The following is a 26069-nucleotide window of genomic DNA, read 5'->3' as shown; positions in this document are numbered from 1 at the left end:
ATTGCCTCATCCTTCAAAAGGGCCCAACTTGGGGATGACTAGCTGAGGAATGCTGGACTCAACTCTTGGAAATGCCCAGAAGGATTACTACAAATGGTATAATCCCTCTTCCAAGGCTACACATATGCTGCCTTGGCATTGCTCCAACCAGAATACTAGCCCAGAGTACAGGAATTTAACTAGACTTGTAACTTCACTTTACAGATTTTAATATCCTTTGTTTCTGCAGGAGTTGGAGGAATTTTGGGTTTATAAAGCCCTGCTGACAGAACTTACGAAGCGACTGACCTATTGTGTTAAGGCAGAACTCATCCCTCTTATGGAGGTGGCAGGGGTTTTAGAGGTTAGTGTACCCACTTTGGGAGTCCGGGTAATGGTAAATCCAAGCTTTTATACTAACCTCAACCATGATGTCCCCAGGTGCCTATGGAAGAAGCCAAAAAATATTTTTATAAAGAATCTAGCATTTTGCTAAAATCTTGTTAAATCTTTCTGGGGTGCAAGTTCTACGATGAAAAGAAAATTATTCTATTAAATGTGGAGGGCCATGTTTGTGTTTCAGTGGTTTTCATAATTCATCTGTTTAGTTTATAAGTAAAAAGTGTTGACCAATATATGCTGGCTACACATATACCCCATATTAATAATATATATATTATCTGTGCTAAATATATATTTTCATGCATTAAGCACAAACATTATTGCAATTATATAGCCTAAAATGGACTATACCTTTACTATAATACTTTTCACTCTGCTAAGTATCCCATAATATCTTGCATTTGCTGAAGTAAGCTTTTGCTTAAGTAGATTGAGAAACTGTCAGGATCGAGGCATGTGAACATGGTACCCTAGTACAAACTTAGAAGGTGCCTTCATGCCCTGGGTACCTGGAATCCATGTGTGCAGAATAAAGAGATAAGGGGTATGCCATGGTACCAGAAAAACAAAGTAGAAAGCTGATTGGTTAAATATAGTTTCAGATGATATACACAATCCCTTTTTATAATGCTGCACAAGATGGCTTCCCGTAGACTGGTATTATATTGAACCTTTTTCCTGTACTACTATATTATTATTTGCTTATAGCAATAAACCTGACTGATACTGGTTATTTGGTCTCTTGAATATGTTTCATAACAAACCAAAGTGTGGTCAAGCAATTGACTGTACAAATTATCAATAAACTGTTTCCCTGTAAGAACTGCAAGCTCAAACTCAAATTTTGCATTCAGGTTGCTTTTTCCTTCTGGCTGCTACAACAGCAACAATAAAAATGTCACAATAGTACACTGGTTACCAATTCTGCTGATGCTCAAGCTAAAATAGAATCCTATGTGCTCTTTTGTTGTACTGGTGGCTTTGTGGAATTAATAGGAGTAAAAAATGGTATAGTAATTTAATTCATCATTCTAGTCAAGAGAGAGTCTACTTTGTGCACCTATCTTGAGTTGGAAGCACCACTTTTTTTACAGTGACTTTTCTGATGAAGCCCACACTTAAAGGAGGAAATCATGTTGGTCTCTAATCTGAAGGAGGCTGTTCAAATATCAAATGAATCTGTTTGGTAAATACTGCCCTCAGTGCTATTTCATGTGCATTCTCTGACTTCATTTCAAAGTTAAATGACTTCACACTTAGACTATATTGTGGACAAATGCTGCTGCTGTTATCAGGTTCAGCAGTAGTAGTGCTTTTCACCAGGAAGGGAAACAAGCTAGTAGCCTAATCAGTTTCCCTCTGCTGGCCAACCCTTTCTCTGTAAAGGTTGCTGAACTTGATGGAAAGGGGGAAACAGGATCTGTTTACCTCTTCAGTTGCTCTTTAAATGGAGTCATCTACAGAGGGAAGTAGAGTATAATTGTACAGTTCTTTCAAAGTTTTGTTTTAAGCTGTCAGCGTAAAGTATGACTGCTACCTTCTAGTAGCTGCTGCCCAAGATGTGTCCTTACTGGTATCAAAACTGATTTCAACGGTGTTGAATGTGGTGTGTGGCCAACAATGCTATGCAGGCCGGATTCCTATGGAATTTTGTGAATGAAACACTACTAAAACCAATGTTACACATAAGTGCTTGATGGACAAACATTGCAGTTTGTACCCATTCTCTAAAATATTTTCAAATGAATGAAATCAGCTCCTGTAGGACTGAACTCACTATGCTGGAGGTACTCTGGACCACCCAAATAAACTATCATTATCAAGCACATAAAACAACTGTACAATGCAGTCTTTCCTACATGGAAGGTAGTTACAGGTAGCTACCAAGCTACTCTTCTACGAAGTAAGCATGCCACTGCCCTGTTATCCTATGGCTAAACATTTCTAGTCCATGGCTGCTCTAGAGGACATTGTAAAGTCTCTAGACCTTTTAAGGCTGGTTTCTTTATCGAGAGGAAAATTTTAAGCAGCTAGAACCAAATAAATAGAAGAAAATTCATGGAATGAAGCAAGAGAAGGGAAGAAAAAAAAAGCTGGAAGGCAGTTCAGTGAAGCCTGGGGATAGCATTTGTGCATTAAAGTTCAGCTGTTGGTATATCTCAAGTTATAGAACAATCTTTGTTAATCTTGTTTTGTGTGAAAAACATAACATCCATGGTCAGATTGGAGATAGTTTTCATTTAAACTGTGCAAGACCTAGCACAACTAATTTTGCAACAAAGGTCTTTCTCGTAAGTGTCTCTTTTTGGCTGCTTTTGTTTCTTTTCATCATAACAGTATGAGCCCTAATAAAATGCCTAAGAAAAGGAAACCAATCAAATAATAATCCTATTCCTTAAGCACTATACCTCTCCATCCATTATATGAGAGTCCACAGTCACAGCTTTGCACCCAATACAAAAGTAAACAAGGGTGGTATTACTCAGATGTTGGAAGAAAAATAAAACATTTTGTGTGCTATAAAATTAAATATCTTTTGTGTTCTGAGCTTATTGTCTGAGGCTGTGTGGCTATTAATCATCTGATTTCATGGCAGTGACAGTCCTCAGAGGTTCAAAAATTAAGGGCCAGATTTTCAAAAGAACTCGGCACTCAGCTGCTTCCATTTAGGCACCTAAATGAAGTGGCCAGATTTTTCAAATGTGTTCAGCTCAGATAGAGGACAATGAGTGCTGAGAGAGAGATGACAATAAGAGGAAAGACAGGTCTATACCGATCCATTTCTTGAGAGGAAATTAATTTGGAAGAGGCAGAAAGGTTACTAATAGCTGAACAAGAACGTAGAGAGGAAATAATGACTTTTCAGGAACAAATTTAATTATTAAGTAAATTTTTGTAACAGTGACCGGACTTCCTATACATACAGTATCAGTCTGCCATTTGAAGTAATCAGAGATTAGCTGATATATGAATGAACTGTGAGGTCAGAGCAGAGATTTGGACTTACTGACAAGTTCCTTGCACTTCTTATTTACTAATCTAATTTCTAACATTGCTTTATTTTTGGCCTGCAGTCTCGAGCAAAACAGCTGTATGATTCAGGATACAAAACTCTAGCACACCTCGCTAATTCAGATCCAGAAACATTGGTGAAGATGATTGAGCATTTGTCACGACGTCAAGCCAGACAAATAGTTTCATCCGCAAAGGTGAGCAAAACTTGACCATTTGAGCTGTCAAAGGGATATTGGCAAAGATGGAACTCTGGGTGAAAACTTGGAGTTAACTAAATATTTTTCCATTTAGTAATCTTTCCCCAATAGATTGATAAGGTAATTTGTGACTAGCTAGGATCAACGTGCAAAATTTACTAGTGGGAGTTTCCCACTTAAATCTCCCATGTATTAAGCTCTCTGTGTGTGTGTGTGTGTGTGTGTGTGTGTGTGTGTGTGTGTGTGTGTGTAAAAAAACTATTTGCCTGTAATTTTCATTCAAGATGAAGCTTTTCTGTAATAGATCCCTAATCGTGCCACTGTGGGGAGGCTAAGAGTATTTCCTTCATATTGCTATAAAAGGAATGAAGGAGACCCTTGCTGACCATTTTGCCTCAACAGCAGCTAAGTGCTATGCAAGTGCAAAGTATTATTTCCATCCAATGATCTAAAAGGATTTTACAAGATGGTGAAGGAGGAGGAGTATTCTCATTTTACCAGTGGAAAAACTGAGGCAAAGAAGTTGCATGACTTGCTGGAGTCATGCAGGGAATCAATGACCTGACTTCTAGTCCCATGCAATAATCACAATTGCACATGCACCACTCTGGTGAGGCAGTTTAGTGCCTCAGAATTTAACATCTAAACATTGTAGCAGTGATCATGGCTGGGGAGAATAGATTACTTAGGTCTATAAATATAGCCTGCCCACTCACCCCAACCCCCTAAAAAATTGCCAACTTACTATAGAAGATGAGCATGAAAAATCTATTCACAAATTGTGGAACTAACAAGATCTCTGCTTAACTTCACATTGGTGGTCGTCACATTGCTTTTAGTCATACTACCTCCTTATTCCTCTCTTTACTTTGTTTGTCGTCTGTTTAGAACACATGCTCCTTTGGGCAAAGACCTTGGCTTTGTATCCGTCTGCAAAGCATGGTGGATGCTATACAGATAAATATACAGAGAACAGAGATCATAATAAATATGACTAATCTCAGAGCAAAAATTACAAGCAGCATTTGCTTTTTCTTCCTAGTCAACAGCATTTTTCCCTCACACTATTAGTTTGTGTCCTTGTTTGTGTTGAAGCATCAACAATGTCAGAATGACTGGAAGTAGTTCTACTTTTACAACCAAGTCAGCAGAGGGAAGTCATTTATTGAGCCTTGTGAAACAGCAGCACTTTATAATATGAGGGAAGACCTTAGAATCCGTATAAATTAGGGCTGGTTTACACAGTTTTAGCACCAATTTAACAAAGGTTTACTGTGGACACTCATGCTGATTTAAAACTGCTTATATCAGTTTAGCTTGCATCGGGCATTTGTCTCCAAGATATGTCTATTCCAGGGACTCCAAGTACAGCCCCAAGAAATAAAAACAATACATCGCACTGGATATTTTTATATTATTACGAATGGATTCTTAGACACTTCTGAAATCTGAAGAACAAACTAACTGCGATGCCACAAAACATTCATGAGTTACTGTGATTCTCCCTAATATGTTTAAGGTTTTAATATTAGACATACAACTGTTGCTTAATGCAAGGAAACGATCATCTGCTATTTTTACTTTTGTGGTCAACATATGAATGTTAACTTTTTTTCGGAGTGTTTGTTTTTACTATTTAAAAAGTGTGGCTATTCTTGAAAGTGGTCTTCTTAACAAAAACACTTTAAAACCTTGTGAAACTATAATGTTTCAATGGCCTAAATTTGGCTGTTTATATAACTGTATTAATAGAACAAGAAGAAATTATGCTCATTTCTTAGAACTTCAGAATAAAAATTGTGATCTGTACATGCTGTGACATCTTTGTTCTAGTCTTCTAGATTTGACATATCAAGCTTAGACCGAAGTAGGATAGATAGGTTTATATAAAGAAGATTTATCTGAGCAGTAAAGCCATATTAATATATTAAATGTGAACATCCTCCTGGTGACTTGCGGTTCTTGAGTCAAGTTTATAGTAATTTTGTTCCTAATAACCTAATTTCTTCTTCTTAGTTTGTGTTTGAATAACTAGATGTGTTTCATCTTACCACTAATTGCACTGGCATCTGTTTGTGATCTGTCTCCTAATCATTAAATTTGTGGCTGCAGATGCTGCTGAGGGAAAAAGCTGAGGCTCTACAAGAAGAGGTTGAAGAACTGTTGAAGGTGCCTACAGATACATCTGAGGGCCTCCTAACAACTTTGCCATAAAAAACATGGAATGAATTCTCAGCTCTTAAAATCATTTTAATTCTTTTTAATGTACATATGTGTAACTTAAGCTTCTGTTCTGATAATAAATATTCAAAACACCCTTTTTGTATACCTCAGTTTTTGTAAATTTTGAAATCAGAATGCTCTTGTAACTCTGGATGCCATTTGAATGGTCTGATTGTTGGATCTCTTGAATGACTGAGGAGGAATAATCAAAAAGTGGCACTAGATGCACAGTTCTATAAATGCAGGTAGCCTTGTTCCAATTGCATGGAATTGTGGGTTGAATGTTAGTTGACTGTTCGGTGAATAGCCTTCCATCTCTAGAGACGAAGGGTAAAAGTTTAATTTGGACGCATGAAAATTAGTTTATTCCCATTATTGGTCCCCTTGTAGATATTTATCTGTATGACTAAACTACCTCACAATTGTGGTATGTATTCAGTCTGTTTTCAAGTAGGAGCTACTAGAACATGATTCAGAAGCTGTGTACCTGCACAAACACTGTCTAATTTTAAGCACTACTTCTACCTAACTGTCATTAGGTCAGCATCAAATTCACACTGTCTGTGCTGACATATACTTTGCCTGGGAAAGTTTAGAAACCTTTCTGATTGTTTCTATAATTTCTCCCTAATAGTCTATTGTTGCTAAATTCAGATCCCATTCTCTGCAGATACAGTGTTCATGCATAGACTAACACAAAGGTTCTCCAGAACTTGCCTATCAATATCTTTAAGGTGATTTTGAAATAGGAAGGTGAAAAGTTTTAGGCAAGGGTCTAACTTTCCAGTAACTGCATCAACATCCCACAACTCCATAGACAAACTCATTAGGATGCTAATAAAAAGGTATCTGCTCTGGCAAAGAGGTAGCTGTAAGTTAAGATGGCTGTTTCTGTTCAGCTGTTATAGGTTAGACTTCTCTGTATTAGAAAGGTAGATAATAGCTTTTATTGGACAACACAAATTTTACACAAGGCTCAGAACAATTCAGAAGCCATGGACAAAATCACAAAGCATTGTGGGTGGTATTCAGCACGGAGTGAAGCTTAAGCATAACTTTAAAAACGAAAAAGTTTCTCTGCAAAATCCACTGGCACTTCCTGTTCCATACAGATTTCCCAACGTACATTCTTCTACATTACTGCTACTGTTAACCCATTCCACCCTCAGAATTAATCATGTCAGTGGTCTGTAGATGGTCTTGGATGGACATACTATCCTTTAGTCCATAGAACACGATTTTATGTTGCATCAAGGGGGTGTTTAATTCACATTGTAATAGAATTAGTAATGTCTTGATTTGTTTGAACATGTTCCCAACCCGGAAGGTGGGGAGAGGCTGATTAGTTCTGGTCAAAGCTGTTAATGGTTTAGCAACTGAGTTTTATTTACTATTGGACTGCTGAATGGAGGAAATCCAAGTCAGCCATGGAATAAAGTATCTGTGGCAGGGCTTCATTTAAACCAGCCAAGTTGCTAGTGCTACAACTCCGGTAAGTATTTTTGCAGCTATTATATAAGTATAAGTATACTTAAGTCAGCGTTGCTTCAGTTTTATACACTCACTATTAAAGCTTGATCATGAACTTCAGAGCTTCACACTTCAGAAATACCATAGACGGCTCTGCTCCTGGAAGCTCCATTTACACAAAGAAAGCGTTGCTAGACATTTCACTACCTAGCAGGCTGCCCTTTTTTGGATGCATCAGGACACATTGCCAAGTTAAATTTAAAAATAATAAATATGTAGTCCTAGCCATTGCCAAAGTGCTGAAGTAATATTTACAATACCTTAAGTATTCAGAGCTGTCTCTTGTGCCCAGTGTAGAAATCCCTAGTGCGTTCTATTGGTAAAGAGATTGCTGAAAATGGTTCTTGCTCACTGACGTCTCTCCAAAGTAGGGCTAATATGAAAAAAAATCTCCTAGTTGCAAATAGAGAATTAATTTGTTTGGAGTTTTTATTTATGATGATCGATATTTCAAACAATCACTAGAATGTGAAGAGCGGGGGGCGGGATCACAGGGCTAAGTACATCAGGAGAAAGCTCCAACAGAGAACAATAGACATAACCTTCATAGGGGACCTTTTTAGTCATGTCTTCAGTCTGTCAGGACTGGTGGATCTAAATGTTGGTAGGTTTGTTTGGTTCTTCCTGGTTTTGTTCAAATCTTGAGGGGCAAAAGGCTGTATAGGACTGTTTGGATTCTCATAACACTCACAAGGACAGTGAGAAAACTAATAGACCACTGTTTGGGGTTCAGCATTGGTGCCTCACTACTCCACTACTGTAATTAATGTTCTAGGAAAACCTATATAAGTAACTAAGCTATGGGAAGTATTAATTTATTATGGTAATCTAATGATCTTTTAATGGCTATTTTTATTGATTGTAAACTCTTAATGTAAACATTTGATATGATCTTTCCTACATGATGAAACTAAACAGCAGAGAAATGGGTCTTTAACAGCAGGTGGTATTTGGATCGCTTACGCCCCTGTGTGCACTGCTTTGTTGGTTTTCTAGTGTACAAAATGGTGTGATAGTGCTGCTACCAAAGAAGATGGGGTTTAGTCATGATGATAGGTGTAGAGATTATGTGAAGGCTCCTCCAAAAGGCCACAGAATCTGGGTCTCCTCAAAAGACATAACAAAGGGTTATATGTGTTAGAAACAAGCAAATGAATTTAATTCCTCAAATCCCAGTCTGGGGAAAATTTAGGTTGGCATTTGTCATTTTTGTTGCTATTTCTGCAGGCTGGGCAGTGCCAGATGGATGATCATGTTTCCCACAGGCATTCTCTGATGTGACCTTTGCTTTGCTGTCTTTAGAACTGAAGTGATTGAGACGTCAGCAGTTAAAATTAACACTACATTACAGCCAGCTTGTACTTTAGTGTCTTTGATTAAAGCCAGTCAATTCAAGGTGTAAAACTGCGTGTTCATTACCCACTGATGATAAATGGCCTGTTTCGGTCTGTCTTGCTGTCAAAAAGTTCACCCCAGGATGGCTTCATAAACTTTGGGGAGAGTAAAAGGATTTTTTTCCTTCATTAAAAGGATCTGGCAGGACTTACTTCCATGTGAACATGACAAAAGGGATTCAGCATGTTCCTATGGCTATAGCAGGGGATTCTCAGCTCTGCCACTGGCTGGCACTGGGATTTTCAGGGAAGCCGTTTACTTTATCCATCTGTAAAACACTGGTCTAATACAAAAGCTACTTCTAAAGGGAGTCCAGGCTTCAATTGTTGTTTTGACCACAGCCACTATAAGTGAGATGTGTTTTCTATGGCCTTGTAAGCCAGTTCCATGTGAGTTAGTTCTGAGAAGGCACTTCTAGTGCATGCCCATTCTCATATTGTAAACCTTCATTTTACCTTTTTTAAATGTTGCCTCGGCTATGGATTCCACCTAGAATATAAACCACCTACTTCAAGTTAAATGTGTTGCCTTTTGTGACTCGATTTGTAAGAAGTTAACCATTTAGTTTTTATTCTGCTTCTGATGTTTCAATGTCTCGAGTTGCGTAATGGTCCCAAATTATCTACAGTTGCCAGTTGTTGTGTATTCCTTGGAGAGTATTTACATTCCACTGAATGGCAACAAAGTCATACCCTTTGGCAGCATGACAAACCTAACTTTCCTGTACAGCAATTAAATGTTTCCTGTTTAATCTTATTGGGTTTTTTTACTCTTACATTTCCCTGTATTGCAAACGCCACTCATTTGTCACAGTGAATAGCTGAATTATTTTTAAAATCACAAGTTGCCTTTATTTTTAATTGGAACCTTTTTAAAGTAGCTATTCTTCAAGCCTGTGGCTTCTGATGACTTTTCTGCAGCTTCTCTTTATGAAGCCATGTGAAACTAGGGGAATCGAAGAATAGTGTCAGTAAATGTTCCTCTCTTGTCCAGAATTGTAAATAAAATAAACACTGAAGAAAGTTTAAAAATCAGAGAAGGAGGAGAGAAATTGGGTTTAAGCAAACGCAGCAAGTTAAGTATTACTCAATCCGCTAGTTTCAGGGGGCTATGTGGTAAGTCTAGCCAGGAATTGTCTGTGTATACATGACCAGATCAGCTTGCTGGTTTAGAATCAGGCTTGGAAAGATTTGCCTTTCTCTGGAATTTCAGCTGTTTCTGAGCTTTTGTGTTGAATTTTTCTCTAACAAAGGAAATTACCCAAACCACTCATTTAATCAAAAGATCGCTGTGAAAATCAAGACTCAGAATCATGCATTTTGTCATTGTTCAGCTTTCCAAGATGCTTAAGTCTTTGCTAGAGCCACTAACATGCTTAATGGCCTTCCCAGCAGCATTTTAATTAAAAACATTTAACTTGGTCTCCAAAGTAGTGAGGAAGCTTTTTTGGATGGAAGGAAGAATGGATCCCCACCATTTGTCTATTTAAGACAGAAGTTTTGAGCAGTATTACATGCAGAGTGGTTCAGGTCAGCAGGTTAGATTAGATGGTTTAAAAGTTTCCTATAAGTACTCCTTTTCTTTTTATAAGCAGAGAGTACCTCATGGTGCTGGAGGTTGAGGAGAGTAGGTTTTTTGTCTACCCATAATTATTATGAGTAGATCTGGGTCAGTCAGTACAGTTAAAATAAGAGTTCCTTCCTTGAATTTTTGAAAAATGGGGGAGTTTCCTCCCTTTTGACCTCCTAACTGCTTCTGGTATTCATAGAGGTAGACGTTCTAAACTGCACCAGTTAGTTGTGCAGTCCAGAAGTCCTCTCTGTCATGGACAGGCAAGAATAGATTAATGGATTTTAAGGCCAGAAGGGACTGTTGTTATGATCTAGTCTGACCTCCTGCATAACACAGGTCTCACAACCTCGCCCACTAACTTCTGCATCAAGTGCATAAGCTCTGTTTCAGTTACAGCATATCTTTTAGAGAGACCTCTAGTTTTTACTTAGAAGTGCACGTAATGGAGAATTCACCATCCCTAAAAGTGCATAGCTGCAAAATTTCAGTGGGTGGGGATGGGAGAGGAGAAGGTTACACCAGGACCTTCCCTGGCCACTCAAGTTTGCAGCCTGAGCATAGAAAACAAACCACCAAGTCTGTTTCACTTCTCCATTTTATTCTTACTCTATCGTACAGAATCCTGTGGGCTGAATCTGGAGTAACTCCCATTTGATGCTCAGCTACAAATTGTGGGAGAAAAAAGGTTCAAAAAGAAATAGCCTTGCAAAATTATCATGAAAGATGGCTAACCTAGGCCCAAGCCCTCCCCCCAACACTGCTGATACACGTGATAGTTGGCTCACCCTGGGTGAGTGGGTAAGTAGAATTTTGCAGGGCTGGCTGAGGGAGCTGCGGGGTAGAAGATAGCTATACAAACTGCAACCGTAAGGATGTTTTGGTTGTGGGCTTCCATGGTCACAGCTGGTGTGTGTTTTGTGCAAGCCAGAAGGTCACTTGGTACTTTCTGCTGGAGGAGAACTGTTTTTTAAAAATAAAAAAATAGAATGTTGTGCTGGTGGTTAGAGGATCTTATCCATCTCAGAGTCTGAAGTATCAGCGATGACGCAAACTCCAATGCTTTAACCAGAACAATGTAGTGACCACGCTGCTTTTACTTACTACTTTGCATTATACTAGCATCTACACATTTCCTACCAAGTCTGGGACCCATTATGCTAAGCATTAAAAGATATGCCTGACCCCAATTGCTTACAGTCTAGACAGACAATGAGTGGTAAAGGAAACCAAAGCACAGAGAAGTGAAATAACCTACCCAAGCTCACATCACAGTGGCAGCACTGGGAATAGAACGTAGGTCTCCCAGTCCTGGTTCAATGCTCTTTCCTCTACACTTGTTTCCCAAATGGTGGGTTTCATGAAGGATCTAGGTGTGGGTCACCTCCCTCCTTACCCTGCACTCTCACTTCCACTGGGCTTGGGCATCAGGCAGAGGGAGCAGTATATCCAATACTGTAATGTTTTTATGAAGTTTAATACAAAATCAGTATTGCCATTGCACAGTTACTGGATTTAAAACGTAGCAAATAGTAATTAAATACAGTACATAGGCAATAGTGGTCTCCATAAAAGATTAAATGCAGCTGGTAGGTCACATTAGTAAAAAGTTTGGGAACCCCTGCAGTCGATCACGTTGTCCTTCTGCCTCTTGATCAGACAAATAACAGTGTGATTAGTCATTCCCTGCTCTTCATTAAGGGCCCAGTCCTATGAGGTATTGAAGGATCTTCAGATCTTATGATTGATTATATATGTCAGCCAATTATCTGTCATTCAAATGTATAGACTCCCGAATGCTCAAATTGTGAAGTTGGAGCACTCATATGCAACTTGTAAAGGTTATTTGGTGTTGACAATGTGTGAATTAAATTAGTTAGAAAACCAGTGTTTTGTTGTGCACATGTTCAATACCCTGTAGATGAAGGGTGGATGGCCAACTGGCATCTGGGGCAGTGTTAAGATAATTTGGGGGGCTCTTTTGAAAAGTGCAACCTTGACTGTTTTCTGGGTTTCTAATTCTTGTTTGGGGGGAGGAAACCTAATAAATCAGAGCTATGCCTACAATCTGAATTTCACCTTGCCAAAGCTTTCTGTGCAGGAATACAGTGCAATACACAGTCAGCCACTAAACTGTAAAATAGGGCAGTATGTTGTAATACAGTTCAATGTGACTCAGTTAATACTGGTGTGGGAAATGTCACTGGAATTTCCTGACTTTCATGGGTTGAAAATCTTCACTCTTAAGTTCCTTAATATTTTCTGGCTTTGCATGATACTTTTTCAGTTTACAAGAAACAGAACTAGCTGTGGTTAGAATTGTCCACTTCATTTCCCTGGATAAGTCTGCACTTCCTCTTGGTGCTATTTAATTTCCTAGACTGTTTTATCTTTACCTCACACTAGTTTTAAGAAATAGAGTTGATTGTAATGGCCACATAACCACTAGCGTGAAATACTTAGACTATGAAATATCATGATTACCCCTTCCAAGAAATTAAATACCTCTCATACAGTTGTGGGTTCCTCTGGGGCAGGGGTGACCAACCTGCAGCTCCTTATATAGTCACTGACTCTGGGGCTGGAGCTACAACCACCAACTTTCCAATGTGCTGGGGGTGCTCACTGCTCAACCCCTGGCTCTGCCCTAGGCCTACCCCTGCCTGCCCCCTCCCCTGAGCCTGCAGTGCCCTCGCTTCCCCATCTCCCTATCTTCCCCCCCCCCCCACCTCCTGCATGCCACGGAACAGCTGATCAGCACAGATGATGGGTGGGGCTGCCGTGGGCAGGAGGCACTGGGAGCAGGGGGAAGAGCTGATGTGCGGACTGCTGACATATTACTGTGGCTCTTTAGCGACGTACATTGGTAAATTCTGGCTCCTCAGGCTCAGGTTGGCCACCCCTGCTCTGGGGAAATGAGAAGAGGAGAATGGGACTGGGATGAAGGCACACAGGAGGTCTAATCCTGGTTGACATTGATGCCTGTAACCTTGGGCAAATCACATACTGCCTTCCTTTTTTTCATCTAGAAAAAAGGGCTAGTGCCCCCAGACCCAGCTCCCAGTTTTGAACATTAAGAAGTTTGCAAAGTGAGTTGAAAATGACAAGTACAGTAAATTGTTATAATGAGCCCTAGCGCTCGGGTCGGGCAGCCTTTTCACTTACCTTCTGTATCGAGGTTTTGTGGGCTACTAAAGATATAATGGAGTCTAGTTTCAGAGTAGCAGCCGTGTTAGTCTGTATTCGCAAAAAGAAAAGTATTTGTGGCCCCTTAGAGACTTAATACTCAAATAAATTGGTTAGTCTCTAAGGAGCCACAAGTACTCCTTTTCTAATGGAGTCTAGGAATTGCATAGCCAAAGATTCAGTGTGCAATGTGGCAATCACTCAGCTCAGCTGGAAGGTAAATAGTGTGATGAGGTGAGGTAGGGAAATATAGAGAACAATGCTGGCAAAAGTACAAAGAATCTCTGCTAAGAGTTGTGTGAGCACTTCCACAGCAAAGCACAGGGTAGATCTGGAAACAAATACTGAGAGGCCATAACTAAACTCAAAAACAGCAGTAGCCTCTTCTGTACCTGTACTAATGATTTTACTTTTGTGTTGGCTGTAATAATTGTCATGTACCTCACTGAATCCTTGAGCAGCTGATTCACTCATAAGATTGGCAAAAAGAAAAGCAGTACTTGTGGCACCTTAGAGACTAACAAATTTATTAGAGCATAAGCTTTCGTGAGCTACAGCTCACTTCATCGGATGCATTTGGTGGAAAAATCCGATGAAGTGAGCTGTAGCTCACGAAAGCTTATGCTCTAATAAATGTGTTAGTCTCTAAGGTGCCACAAGTCCTCCTTTTCTTTTTGCGACTACAGCCTAACACGGCTGCTGCTCTGAAACCTGTCATAAGGTTGGGTAACCCTTACCACATTGCAATCAACTACTGGACTGTGAATTACTCTGGCAGCTATTCAACACAGGGTGTCTCCCTCCTGCCCTGCCCGGTGGAGCCATTCAAAATTAATGGGCTCCCTGAGGTCCATAGGAAACATAGTATTAACCCAAGGACCAGGGAAGACTGGAGAGCCATTAACGATCTTCTTATGCTGGGAGAGCAATGGATTTGACCCAGGCTGTCAACCCACGTGGGTTCGCTTGCTCCGCTGGGCCTTGCTCTGTTGCTGACCCGCAGCGGGGAGGAGGCGGCCTCGGAACATGGGAAGGCTTGTGCCAGCCGGAGGCCTGCCCTTCTCCCGCCTTCGCTCCAAGAAGCGCCGGACTCCCGCCGTGGCGGGGCGGCTGCGAACCAAGGCTTATTGAAAGGCCTCGGGCTCAAGAACGTCCTTTCGAGCTGGGACGAGGCCTGGAGTCCCAAGGGCAGCACATCGTACTAGCCGCCCTCGCCATCCCGCCCCATGGCCCTGGGCATGTTCAGAACAGCCGCTGGGGCAACGTGAGCCCGGATCTGGGGCTGGGGCTGGGGCTGGGGCGGGGGGGGGCAGAGAGCGGCTCATGCCAGGAGAGCGCTGCCCCCGGGGGGGGGGGGGCCCCCAGCGCGCCACGTGGGGCTACCTCGGCTCCGCCCGGCCGCCGCGCACGTGCGCCAGGGGGCGGGCTGGGGGCCGAGGCGGGAGGCGGGGGCCGCGGGCGGCAGAGGCAGCGGCTGGCGGGGCGAGGATGCTGCGGCGGCTGCTGCTGCTGCTGCTGCTGGCCGGGGAGGCGGCGGCCGGCCCGGCGGTGCTGAGCGCCGAGCTGCGCGGCGAGCCGGCGCGGGAGGTGAGCCCGGCTTTCCTCTCCCTCACCCTCGATGCCAACCTGGCCGCGGACCCCAGGTTCGTCCCCGTCCTGGGGTAAGTGGCCGCCCCGCCGCCTCCCGGAGAGGAGCGGCGATTGCCTCCCCTTCTCCCCCGCCGCGTAGAAAGATGGGGCCAGCTAGGGGAGGGAGCGGCTGTGACCCCCCCACCTCTGCAGCCGCCAGCCCGGGGCGAGGTCAGAGGGGAGCAAGAGTCCGTCCTCTCCCCTCCCCCGGTCTGGCCAGCCCCAGGGTAGGTGCGTCCATTACACCCCCCCCCCCCCAGCCAGGTGCCCAGGGGACCCTGCCCGGCTCTCTGCAGCCCCGGGACCCTGCCTTACCCTGCGGTAGCCCCCGTCCGCCCAAGGGCCAGCGCCTGCGCTTTGCTTTCTCTCCCCGGGCGCGGCACGGCCTGGTGCCAGCCGTCGCCAGCTACCGCCCAGCTCCTTCTAAGCAAGCACCTTTATTCCTAAGGTAATAACGTTCCAGAGGAAACGTGAAAACCAACCGAGCTTCCTGCCCACCTGCTCGAACCTTAGCCGAGGTCACCTCGCCGACCTGTGGGGCCCTACTAGCCCAAAGTCTTCGCAGCCCTTCCGCCAGGCTTGGAGGTAGCCTGGGACAGAAAATCCTGTCCATTTGCTGAATGAAAAAGAAGGACGAAGGCCCTATGTCAGTTCAGGCTCTGCTCTTTATACTAAACTCTTTATACCAAGACCCTAATGGGGTCTTTGGGTTAGGACATGTAAAATGAAAGTTTATAGCCTCACAGCCTGAGCCCCGTGAGTCTGAGTCAGCTGATCTGGGCCAGTCCTGGGTGTGGTGTTGCAGTGTAGACGTACCCATTGGCAGGAACACAGGGTGGAGGGAGTTCACAGGACAGCTGCCCATGCTGTACTTGTTTTGAGCATAAACAAGGTGCTTTGTTCTGCAGGGCTGTAACTCCAACAGCTTTTGGAGTTACAGCACATTTTCATCAGCACAAAATCCCACAGGATTTTTTAAAACTGAATTACAGAGAGCAGGAGAAGTGAGTGGAGAAGAAGGTAGGGCTGAGGTACACTTACAGGAGCACAGGTGTAATCCCAGAAGAGGAGAACAGTACAGCTACCAAGGGTTGGATGAGGGCCAAACCCCACAACACAGAGGAAGCAAAGTCTTCCAATGATCAAGGGGCCCCTGAACTCACAGCGTTCGAGCTCCTCCACTGAGCAGGGCCATGAAGTGAGCTGATCTCCCACTCCTGGTGCAGCTTTGGACTCTCCTCCCACTTACGTCTTTTGCTTCAAGTGGAGCGAAATAAGTGGAGGAGGCTCTGTCACTGCCCGAGGCTGAATCTGCACCTGCTGGAAAATGCAGTCCTCCAGCTCACCCCCCGCAGCCCTTCTAAGGAAATACACCAAATAAACCACCCATGTTTAATCTTCACCAGAGTTTTTCCTCTCTCCTGTTTCCCTTCTGCTCTGATTCTCCATGTCTCTCCTGTCCCCATCTCCCACTTTCACTCCTCTTGCATCCACAAATCTTTTCTTTTTTACCACCTGTCTGTTTTCTGTCCCTTTTTTCTCTCGCCTCGTTTTTGACTTCCTCTTTCCTGCAGCTGCTTTCATCCTCCTTGTCTCATTTCTGTTCTCTACGTCCCCTTACTCTTAGTTTTCATTCCTTTGTTTCTCTTTTTCTCCCCTCACCCTGCCTGACTCATCTTTTTTTTTTTCCCCCCCCCCGGTCCCTCTGTTGCATTTTCCTTTGCTCGTCTCAGTTTTATCTTCATCTCACATGGGTGTTGAGGATTAATGTGTTAATATTTGACGTGCTAAGCACTTTCTTCTCTCACGGCTTGGGCCTTGCCATCTTTTGGGATCCCTCCTGTTGCTTGGCCACTGGAGATGGTCTCCCATGATGTGGGAGTCTTCCTTCTAGTTAGCCGCAAAGAAAGTCTGCCCTTCTCTTCCACTGCCTGAGCTCTGGGAATAAGAGCCTGGAGCCACTTGCTCAGGCAGTCATCCTTTTTCTACTGACAATGCACCCAGCAGCAAGGGGGTGGGGGGAGGGAAGGTATCTTCAACCTGCCTCAGAGATGAGGAAATAATTTCCCCGCCCATGGCCTAGTACGCTTCTAACCTCTCTGACATCGAACAGCAAAGTGAAAGTGGAATGAACAAGAAATGTCTAATCAGAGAGTTCTTGATTCAGGCTCTGCCACAAAGAGGAAGTAATTGGTGTCTGATAATCTCCTGCACAGTTGTTCCATAACGGAGATAACATCGGTGAAGCATAACATTGTTGTCTCTGCCGCAAGGTCAGACTGAAGAGGGGCAGTCTTGTCTCCTCCTTTGCAGTGGCTGGACTCAAGGAGCATGTTCCCTGCATGTTACTCCAGCTGAGAACTTGCACAATCTGTGTGTGTAGACCAGTTTAATTTAAATAGGTTTTTTAATCTGTTGAGTTAAATTGATGCTAGCTCCTGAGTGGACTCTGTTTTGGGTTTAAGAGTGACCGGCTTCAGTGTTGCTTAGGTCAACTAGGAATCAAAATTTAAAAGCAATTTTAAGTTAAACCAGTGCCCAACTTTCTTATGTAGGTAAGGCCCTGGTGTACTCCAAACTGCTGGTTACTATGCTTCATCATTTCAGAAAAACAGAAGCAGGGGCAGAACAAATGAAATATGGATACATGTATCCCCCCCAGCATTCAAACATGACATTAAAGTGCTGTCATCCTTTCCAATTGTTGGAATTTTTGGAGAGGGAAGGTGGGGAAAACGACAACAAAACATAGAAAAAAAATCCTTCATTTGCAAAGGATATTCCCAGTCGTATCATTGACCATTTTCATCAAAAGTGAGGACTTTCTGTGGAGAGCAGCTGCCTGTCCTTCAAAATCATTGATGACTTAGTCAGAAATCTGCTAATCCTATGATCTAATGGCAGCCCTGCTATATGATGTAGGGGATTGAAGTATGGATCTGGGAGTGCTGGAGGTAACGCACTCAATCCATGGGTGTAAAAGGAGGCAAAGAGTGGCATATGGTTAAGGGGAGGTGGAAAGGGAGGGGAATTCCTGCAATCCGCACACCTCCTGAGGCCACAGGCTGCAAAATTTGCATCTGGATCTGAATGTTTCTGATGATCAGACCCATCTCTACAACTAATTATGGTCAGCTTGACTGTGATGAAGATGTTTGTTCCATTTCTCAATACTCCCTTCCCCAGCTCTCCGAAACTGCGCACTTTAGCAAGAGGTTTGTCTCCAGGCTTCTTGAGATTTGGTGGCACCAGAACCGACTTCCTGATCTTCAATCCAGAGAAGGATTCAACTTTAAAAGAGAGAGACTTTTGGGAACCACAGGTGAATCGAGGTAAAACAGATGGCAACATGTTAACCATGAAAATGTCTGATTTAAATTAATTAAAATGTGCTTTAAAGCATGCTACAGATACAGTAAATATAGGGCAAAGCATTCCAGTCCATGCTTACTTGTCAGTAGACTCGCCTGAAGTTGACGGGCATGTCCCATGTCCTGCAGGACTAGCTCCTAGCTGCTGGGAGAGAAAAGCACAGGTGAGTGGAGTCTGCCCTAGAGGGACCACTAAGTGAAGCCTCCACTTAGTGGGTCAGGGCTGTTTAGAAGATTCTTCTCTGCATAGGTCTTTAGAAGCATCTTCTCTCCTACTCCTTCCATTCTGCTCTGTCTCTTCTCTTACCACCGCCCCAGGACTTCACAGTCTGCAGGCTTCCTTTCCCAATCAGCTGTTTCCTTGGGTTTCTTTACATTATGAGCTCTGGCGGGGTTTGTTTGTGTGAACAAAGCCTAGCGCGTTCTGACTGGTACCAGAGTACAAAAAACAAATGATGACAATTGAGATGCAGGGTGGAAAACCGGTTGCTTTACAGGCAGAATCCCCACCTAACAGTTGGGAAATCTACCTTTCTACTGGGTTGCTGTTCCATACGATGTCATCGGAACAGTGTTCCCAGCCTCTGCTTTCACCAATAGGAACTAGAAAATTGCAGCTACATCTTAAAAATAAAAATAAAGCACTAACTGAAAAAAATAATTAGGTGGAAGAGAGAAGATTATTCTGCTTTATTTTCTTGGGGGTATTTGCAAAAACACTCATCTTTGGCCTATTTCTGATCCCATTGAAGACAATGGTTTTCTTCTTTCTTAGGGCAACTTGAAAAGCAACTTTTAAAGATCAATGTCCAGGTTTGTCATCCACTCTGTCACCTTCCAGTGACATGGAATGAACCAAGGCTGTCCCTCTGGAGAAGACTCTTAGGGGGCAGCAACTCACTAGATGTTCCAAGGTTAAGGGGAGCAGAGTTAGAACAACACTAATTGCTCTAGAAAATACCATCCTTATATTTAAATAGCATGTATACATTTTAATTTTTTTAAAATAAAATATCCCACACTTCGCTTCTAGACAGATGGCTTGTGTATGCCAAGTTTTAGCATCTGATGAATTTTACTGAGAATTTATAAAGTTGGGTTCACTGATGAAAAGCCTTGAAAAAGCAATCTGTACAGTTTAATTGAAATATTCCCTGTACTTTGTCCTGCTCTCTTGCAGTGTTTATTAATGTACATCCTCCTCAGTTTACTGTCTGACAGTGTCGGTGTGTGGTTTATGGGTTCAGTCATTTTTAAAAAAAAATATTGCCTGAAGAACAAACTTAACATTTCCAGAACTTCTGCCAAAACCTTTTCCTCACCACTCTTATAATGAGATCAGCAGTTCTCACTGCATCAACCAGGAAATGGGTTTTTCCTGTTTTGTACAATGAGAGCTGCTGACCTTGCCAACTTCCTGCACTGTGGTTCTTTATGCAAATGGCACATTGTCTGTCTAGTTGCTTTGCATACAAGATTTAAAGACATTAGCATGATAACTCGGAGAACTGCCTCCAGCAATAACCAAACAATGTACCGAATTATCACCCAGAATCCAAATTCACCATATTCCAACACAGTCGGTCGGTCTCCACTCTAAACGTTTTAAAGATAAAATGTGCTTTGCACATATTAAAGTGCTTTCCTGTAATGGGAATACTTTTGATAGAACTGGCAAAGATGTTAAAACCAGTAGAAACACAGTGAGTGCAGTCACTGTAAATACTAAGTATTTTTAGATGTTGATAAGACACCTGGCTTTATTTGATTGTAGAGGGCAGAAATATCAACCCAATCGTTCTTCTTTCTAACATTTAATGTACTGAACTCGGCAGGAGGATTCAGCCTACAGAAATGCATGAATGAGCGGCTCTGTACAAACTTAACTATGTTTCTTTATGTGGAATACAATCCTCCATTTATTGTAACCTAAGCACAATACTATGAAAAGTTTATTATTGTGACATGTTGTGGGTTTATGTGGCCTGCAGGTATTTGTGGAGTAAGATCCATTCCTACTGCTGTGGAGGAGCTACTGCTATCTCAGTGGCCCATCCAGGAGAAGATACTCCTTAAGGAACAGTACTGGAAAAAATACAAAAACACCACCATTACAAGTAAGATGTTTGTGACAATACCTGTTAATTGGAAGGTCACTCTTGTGCTGTGACTTGCAACTGTGATGTTGCAAACGTATTTGAGTTCTAGGGCAAAATTTTCAAAAGATAAATCCCATATTCAAAAGAGACTTTGACCGTTGGGCTCCTAAATGTCTTTGAAAGTTTACATAGACAAGGTGGGTGAGGTAATACCTTTTATTGGACCAACTTCTGTTGGTGAGAGAGACAAGCTTTCGAGCCACTCGGAGCTCTCCTTCAGGTCTGGAGCCCTATGTAAGCTTGAAAGCTTCTCTCTTTCACCAACAGAGGTGGTCCAATAAAAGGTATTACCTCACCCACCTTGTCTCTAGTATCCTGGGACCAATGTGGCTACAACAACTTTGAAAGTTTGCCACTGGGGTCTGTTTTCTGATTTAATATTTTGTCAGTTGCAATGGGAGTTGAGAGGATGCTCAGCATGTTACAGGATAAGGTCTTGAGATTGTAAGATCGGTGGGGCTACAAGTGCTACGTACATCTTCAGCACGAATAGAACAAATATACAGCCTATTCACTGTGATGATTATTTGTTTTAAGTCAATTGGCACTTCAGAACTTTGAAGAAAATAATTCATTTCCCCCCCTCCTTTCTTCTTACAGAAAGTACAGTGGACATTCTGTATAGCTTTGCAAAGTGTTCAAAGCTGGATCTGATCTTTGGCCTTAATGCATTACTTCGAAAAGGTGGCTTGCAGTGGGATAGTTCAAATGCTCAGTTGCTCTTGGATTATTGTGCTTCCCAACATTACAACATGTCTTGGGAACTTGGGAATGGTAAGTGCAGAGCATGAGAGGGGTGTGTGTGTGTGTGTGTGTGTGTGTGTGTGTTAGGGTAGTCATAGTAGATCTTATGCTGAGGGGTACTGATGACTACGTTGATCACAAATCTCTGAGATTGGATGTGAGCTCATCCAGCATTTAACACAAGGAAGAGTTAATCAGAAGCCCCCTTCACCTGAGACACGGAGAGGTTGTGAACTTTCCTGGGAGTCTGGACTGAGGCCATATCGACACTACAAAATTAAGTCAACCTAGCTTACATCAGCATACAGCCGCTGCAGTAATTACATTGCTTGTGCATGTCTGTGCTTTGCTTCTTGTGTCAGAGGTGCACGTCCTCACCAGGAACACTTGTATCGATTTTACTGTCAGGGTAGGGCATTGTGCAATGACTCCTGAAAGCCACTAACAGTCGACATGAGCAATGCAAAAAGAAAAGGAGAACTTGTGGCACCTTAGAGACTAACAAATTTATTTGAGCATAAGCTTTCGTGAGCTACAGCTCACTTCATTGGATGAGCAATGCAGTGTCTACACTGACACTGCGTCGACCTAACTACATTGACCTTACCTGTATGTCACTCCTGGAGGTAGAGTTAAGTTGGCGTAGCAGGGCAGTCACATCGGCAGGATCAAAATTTAAGTGTAGGTGCTTCCATAGTTAGGTCAACGTAAGATGTCTCGGGTCAACCTAACTCTGTAGTGTAGACCAGACCTGAGTGGGCAGAATGCTTTTGCTGAGTATTTGGATAGGGGTGTGTGTTTGAGGGAAGGGTGAATACACAGAAACTGAGGAGGGAACAGAGAGGGAGGCAGAGGCAAAAAGGAGGAAAACCAAGCTATAGCCAGTGAGCATAGTGTGACCCTAGAGAAAGCTAGAGAGAGGGCTTTTGAGTCTGTTGGGTAAAGAGGCCTGGGGCTGTAAGCTAAGACATTACTCTTTTTGTTCTTGGTTCCTCCTGCATTCAGTGAAGCAGGACTTTATATGTTCCTTTTAAATAAACAAGATTGCATCAAAGAAAATACCCCACTCTCACCAATTTCTGCTTACAATTGGAACATCCTCAGGACCCCAAACCTTGCGTAGCTGCTTGGATCGAAAAGGGGCCACAGTATTTTGTACATTCCACTGCTGTAAAATTGTGGAAAGCTCTTGGCTGCAGAAACCCTGTCAAACAATGGCAGATTTTTGTGCCTGCATCTCGCACTGTTTTGCGAACTGATCCATAAAGCTGGAATTTTAATAGTTGTCAGATTGTTCCACAACTAGAGATGGGATGAATCACAATTTTGGGATATTCAAATAACACTTCGTGGCAGTTGGAGCCCTGTAGATCCATAATGGTACTGGCCACTGTTGGAGACAGGATACTGGGCTAGATGGACCATTGGTCTGACCCAGGATGGCAGCTCTCATGTTCTTATCCTGAACATCAATAACTGCAATCCATTAGGGAGCCATAGTGGGAGAAAGCAAATTACAGGGAGCAGTTCTGGGGTCAGGAAAAGCAGGGTGTCGGCAACAGTGACCAGGGAGCAGTGGCTAAGTGGGAGGTGATTTCTGGTAATGCAGTAGAGGGAAGGGCATTTGTATACCGATTTTGGGAATGGGTAGGCTATACTAGGCAGGAGCAGGAGAAGAGACTCTGGATTCAGGTGACAAGAGGGAAGACAAGTAGTGGAACACATCAAAAGAAGTCTCTAATAACAGGATCGGGGGGAGGTTCTCTGCGGCTGAAAAGAGAGGCATAGCAGGCCAGGAAATGGGAGAGAGCAAGGTGAGACTGGAAATATTTACTACCACATAGCAATGGCCATTAATTTCTACAATGAAAAATTTTCAGGAACAGCTCTGTTTGATACAAATCCAAATAAGGGCATATTTTATGGGGGGGAATGGGTGAGATCTTAATCATGACTAAGAGAAGCAGTGGAAGACCTACTGTTTGAATTGTTTTAAATCAATTCACTGTTTGTAAAGTGCTTTGGCATCCTCAAATGAAAGGTGCTACAGAGGTGCAAAATATCATCATCATTATTTATTCAAACTAATTTGGACAGAGGTCTGGAAAACCTACTATATGGAACAATCCTTCCCTGGAGGGCCTCCTGTAGATGTAGTAGTCTCTCCTGTCTCTTTTCCTAGCTTATCTACTGCCCAATTGTGTAGTTAACTTTCTGTAAGTTGGTTCGTTGTTACCGCTGTGCACATTTTGAACGAGTCATATGTTTGTTCTGGTGTGCTACTGACGAACAGTCTGTGTGTATATGTTTGTTTCTTTCAGAGCCGAACAGTTTCAGGAAGAAGTCTGGCATCTATATTGATGGTTCCCAACTAGGGCAAGACTTTATTCATCTGTATCACCTTCTGAGAAACTACAGCAGTTACAAGAATTCAAAACTTTATGGCCCTGATGTGGGTCAACCACGGAAAAATACTCAGAAGTTGTTGAAGAGGTAGCAAAGCAGAAACCTGCCATCACGGGCTTGATAGAAGAAGACAATATGCTGAGCATAGAATGCAGATGTGTATGGGAGGGAGGACTGAGAATTCAAGGGGTCTGATGATTCCATAGTTGGACCATGCCTAAGGTGTTAGGATATCGAAAAATTAGATTGAATTGAGAATGAATTCTGTTTTAGTTTTATGGAAAGCTAGAGCCAACAACTGTCTGCCTGTCAGAGTCTGATTGAAATCATAACTGCATTGCCAGAGAGTAAGGGCTAAATCCCAGCTGGTGTAAATTGGATCAGTTCTGCTGATGTAAATGGAGCTACTCTGATTTATGGCAGAAGTTCAGGCCTTAAAGGGGTGGCAGAAACTCACTAACCCCCACACCTTTCAGTCAGCACCAGAAAAGTGAGTCCCCACCTTTCAGCAATGATTTAATAAGAAATGCTGTATCAATCTCTTACTGCTTTATTATTCATTATTTTTGCAGAATATTTTTCAGTACATCTAGCGTACTGTGAAATGTTACCAGAAATAAGTGGCATAAATTGAGTATAATACATACAACAAATTTTAGAAACAAACTCAAGGGAAGGAGGAAGATAGGGCAGGGTATTATGAATATTTTTTTAAATTTACATTAAGGTGTCTAAAACACATGAAGCATCAGTGAGATTGCAGCATTTGATATCATGGAAAGCTTGTGCTTTAGGTTTTTATACATCTGTCTGATACTAGTCAAAAAGCCCCAAATCCACTTTTGCTGTAGCCGCTAAATCCTGTTTAAATAAAAGTTTTAACTAGTGTCTTGCATGTGAGAATCTCAAAGTACTGCACAATTATTAGATAACCCTCAACAGTCCACTGGTGTAAGTAAATGTTACTAAACCCATTTTATAGATGAGGTAAACCGAGGCCCAGAAAGGTTGAGTGACTTGCTCAAGATAACTCAGCTAGTCATTCTCAGAGGCAGGATAGTTTTCTGCAACTCTATTTTGTGCTCATAGCCCCACAAAATAATGGAGTTCTTTTTGTTTGATTGTTTGACAGCTTCCTGAAATCAGGAGGGAAAGTAATTGATTCTGTTACCTGGCATCAGTAAGTATTAAGTATCTATTCAGTTGCTATAGTATTAATAGATACAGATTTTTGTGCAACATTATTGATTTTAAATACCGCGACGGCGAAAGTAGAAAAACATCAGTTGAAACAGCAGTTCAACACACACCCACTCACTGTGGAACTCTGTCCCCGTGGAGTGGTGGGGAGGACACAGAGAGAGGTGGATGAATTTGCATACAAAGTGGGGTCTTAGCTCATGCAGTAGAGCCACAAGCTCCTAGAAACAAAAGTCCCAGGTTCAGTCCCCACTGCCAGTTACTCACCTGGCAGCGTGATGTTACACCAATCCTATGTGATGTTACACCTATCTTGCTTTTAATAAAAAGAACAACAAAACAAATCTTGTAGGGCCCTACCTTGCAACCCAACTGAACATGGGGGGGGGGTGTTTCATGGCAGTAAGCAGGTTTTGCAGGATCAGACCTTAAAGACTGACTAATCTAAAGGTTCTCATATTTCAAAATGATTCAGCAATACAGCCAATTGCAACAATGTTATTCTGCAAGTCTCTTGGCTTTGCATGTGAGAAGGGAGGGTGGAATGTAGTTGGAGGTGAAATATTAGTGCTAAAATGCCAGTGAAGGATTTAATTGGCAGCATTTGTAAACACAGATTGTGACTTTTTTTCTTAATTTTTATAAGGTTTGCTTAGTACGTGTTGATGAGGATTCTCTATGGTACCAGACTTTTGACAATTCCTGAATGGAAGTTTTGTGTCTCTTTCCAAAATGCCAGTCTATTTCTTCTCCTTCCCACCATGCTGATGTATACCATGACTCCTCCAATGCTATGCATGGAGTTTCCCCCGTGATTTTACCTCTCCTTTCCCTGTTCTGAATAAACAATATATATCAAGAGAAGAGATTTTTAAAATGTTAGATTGTCTAACAGGCCTCTTGGCACACCAGTTTTACTATCCTTTCCAGTCCCCATATCACTGACGATCAATGGCTGTGCAGCTCCAATAGAGGTGGAAAGATGTAGTGGCATTCCCGAGCATTTTATAATCTAAGGATAGCCAAGAGTCTACTTACTGTGGCTGTGCACAGGGCTCCATGTG

The 26069-nt window shown here is 42.4% G+C and overlaps 2 protein-coding genes across 9 annotated transcripts in view; both read left to right on the top strand.

Moving 5' to 3' along the window:
* Positions 1 to 5909, top strand: part of HELQ (helicase, POLQ like) — a 34431-nt gene extending 28522 nt beyond the window's left edge. For all 8 annotated transcript variants that reach the window (XM_038400981.2, XM_038400979.2, XM_043513915.1 and 5 more), the window contains 3 exons: positions 230 to 343; positions 3456 to 3590; positions 5706 to 5909. In XM_038400981.2, the coding sequence (XP_038256909.1) occupies positions 230 to 343; positions 3456 to 3590; positions 5706 to 5807 (351 nt within the window). In that variant the 3' untranslated portion in view covers positions 5808 to 5909. The remainder of the gene's footprint in view (positions 1 to 229; positions 344 to 3455; positions 3591 to 5705) is intronic.
* A 9053-nt stretch (positions 5910 to 14962) lies between these two features.
* The window catches only part of HPSE (heparanase), a 24045-nt gene continuing 12938 nt past the window's right edge, over positions 14963 to 26069 (top strand). Inside the window, exons 1-6 of the mRNA XM_038400989.1 lie at positions 14963 to 15157; positions 18312 to 18457; positions 20488 to 20613; positions 21256 to 21429; positions 23721 to 23892; positions 24938 to 24985. Of these exons, the coding sequence (XP_038256917.1) occupies positions 14985 to 15157; positions 18312 to 18457; positions 20488 to 20613; positions 21256 to 21429; positions 23721 to 23892; positions 24938 to 24985 (839 nt within the window). The 5' untranslated portion in view covers positions 14963 to 14984. The remainder of the gene's footprint in view (positions 15158 to 18311; positions 18458 to 20487; positions 20614 to 21255; positions 21430 to 23720; positions 23893 to 24937; positions 24986 to 26069) is intronic.

The sequence above is a fragment of the Dermochelys coriacea genome, chromosome 4 (assembly GCF_009764565.3).
Source record: "Dermochelys coriacea isolate rDerCor1 chromosome 4, rDerCor1.pri.v4, whole genome shotgun sequence".
NCBI lineage: Eukaryota > Metazoa > Chordata > Testudines > Dermochelyidae > Dermochelys > Dermochelys coriacea.
This window is presented reverse-complemented; position numbering and strand designations above follow the sequence as displayed.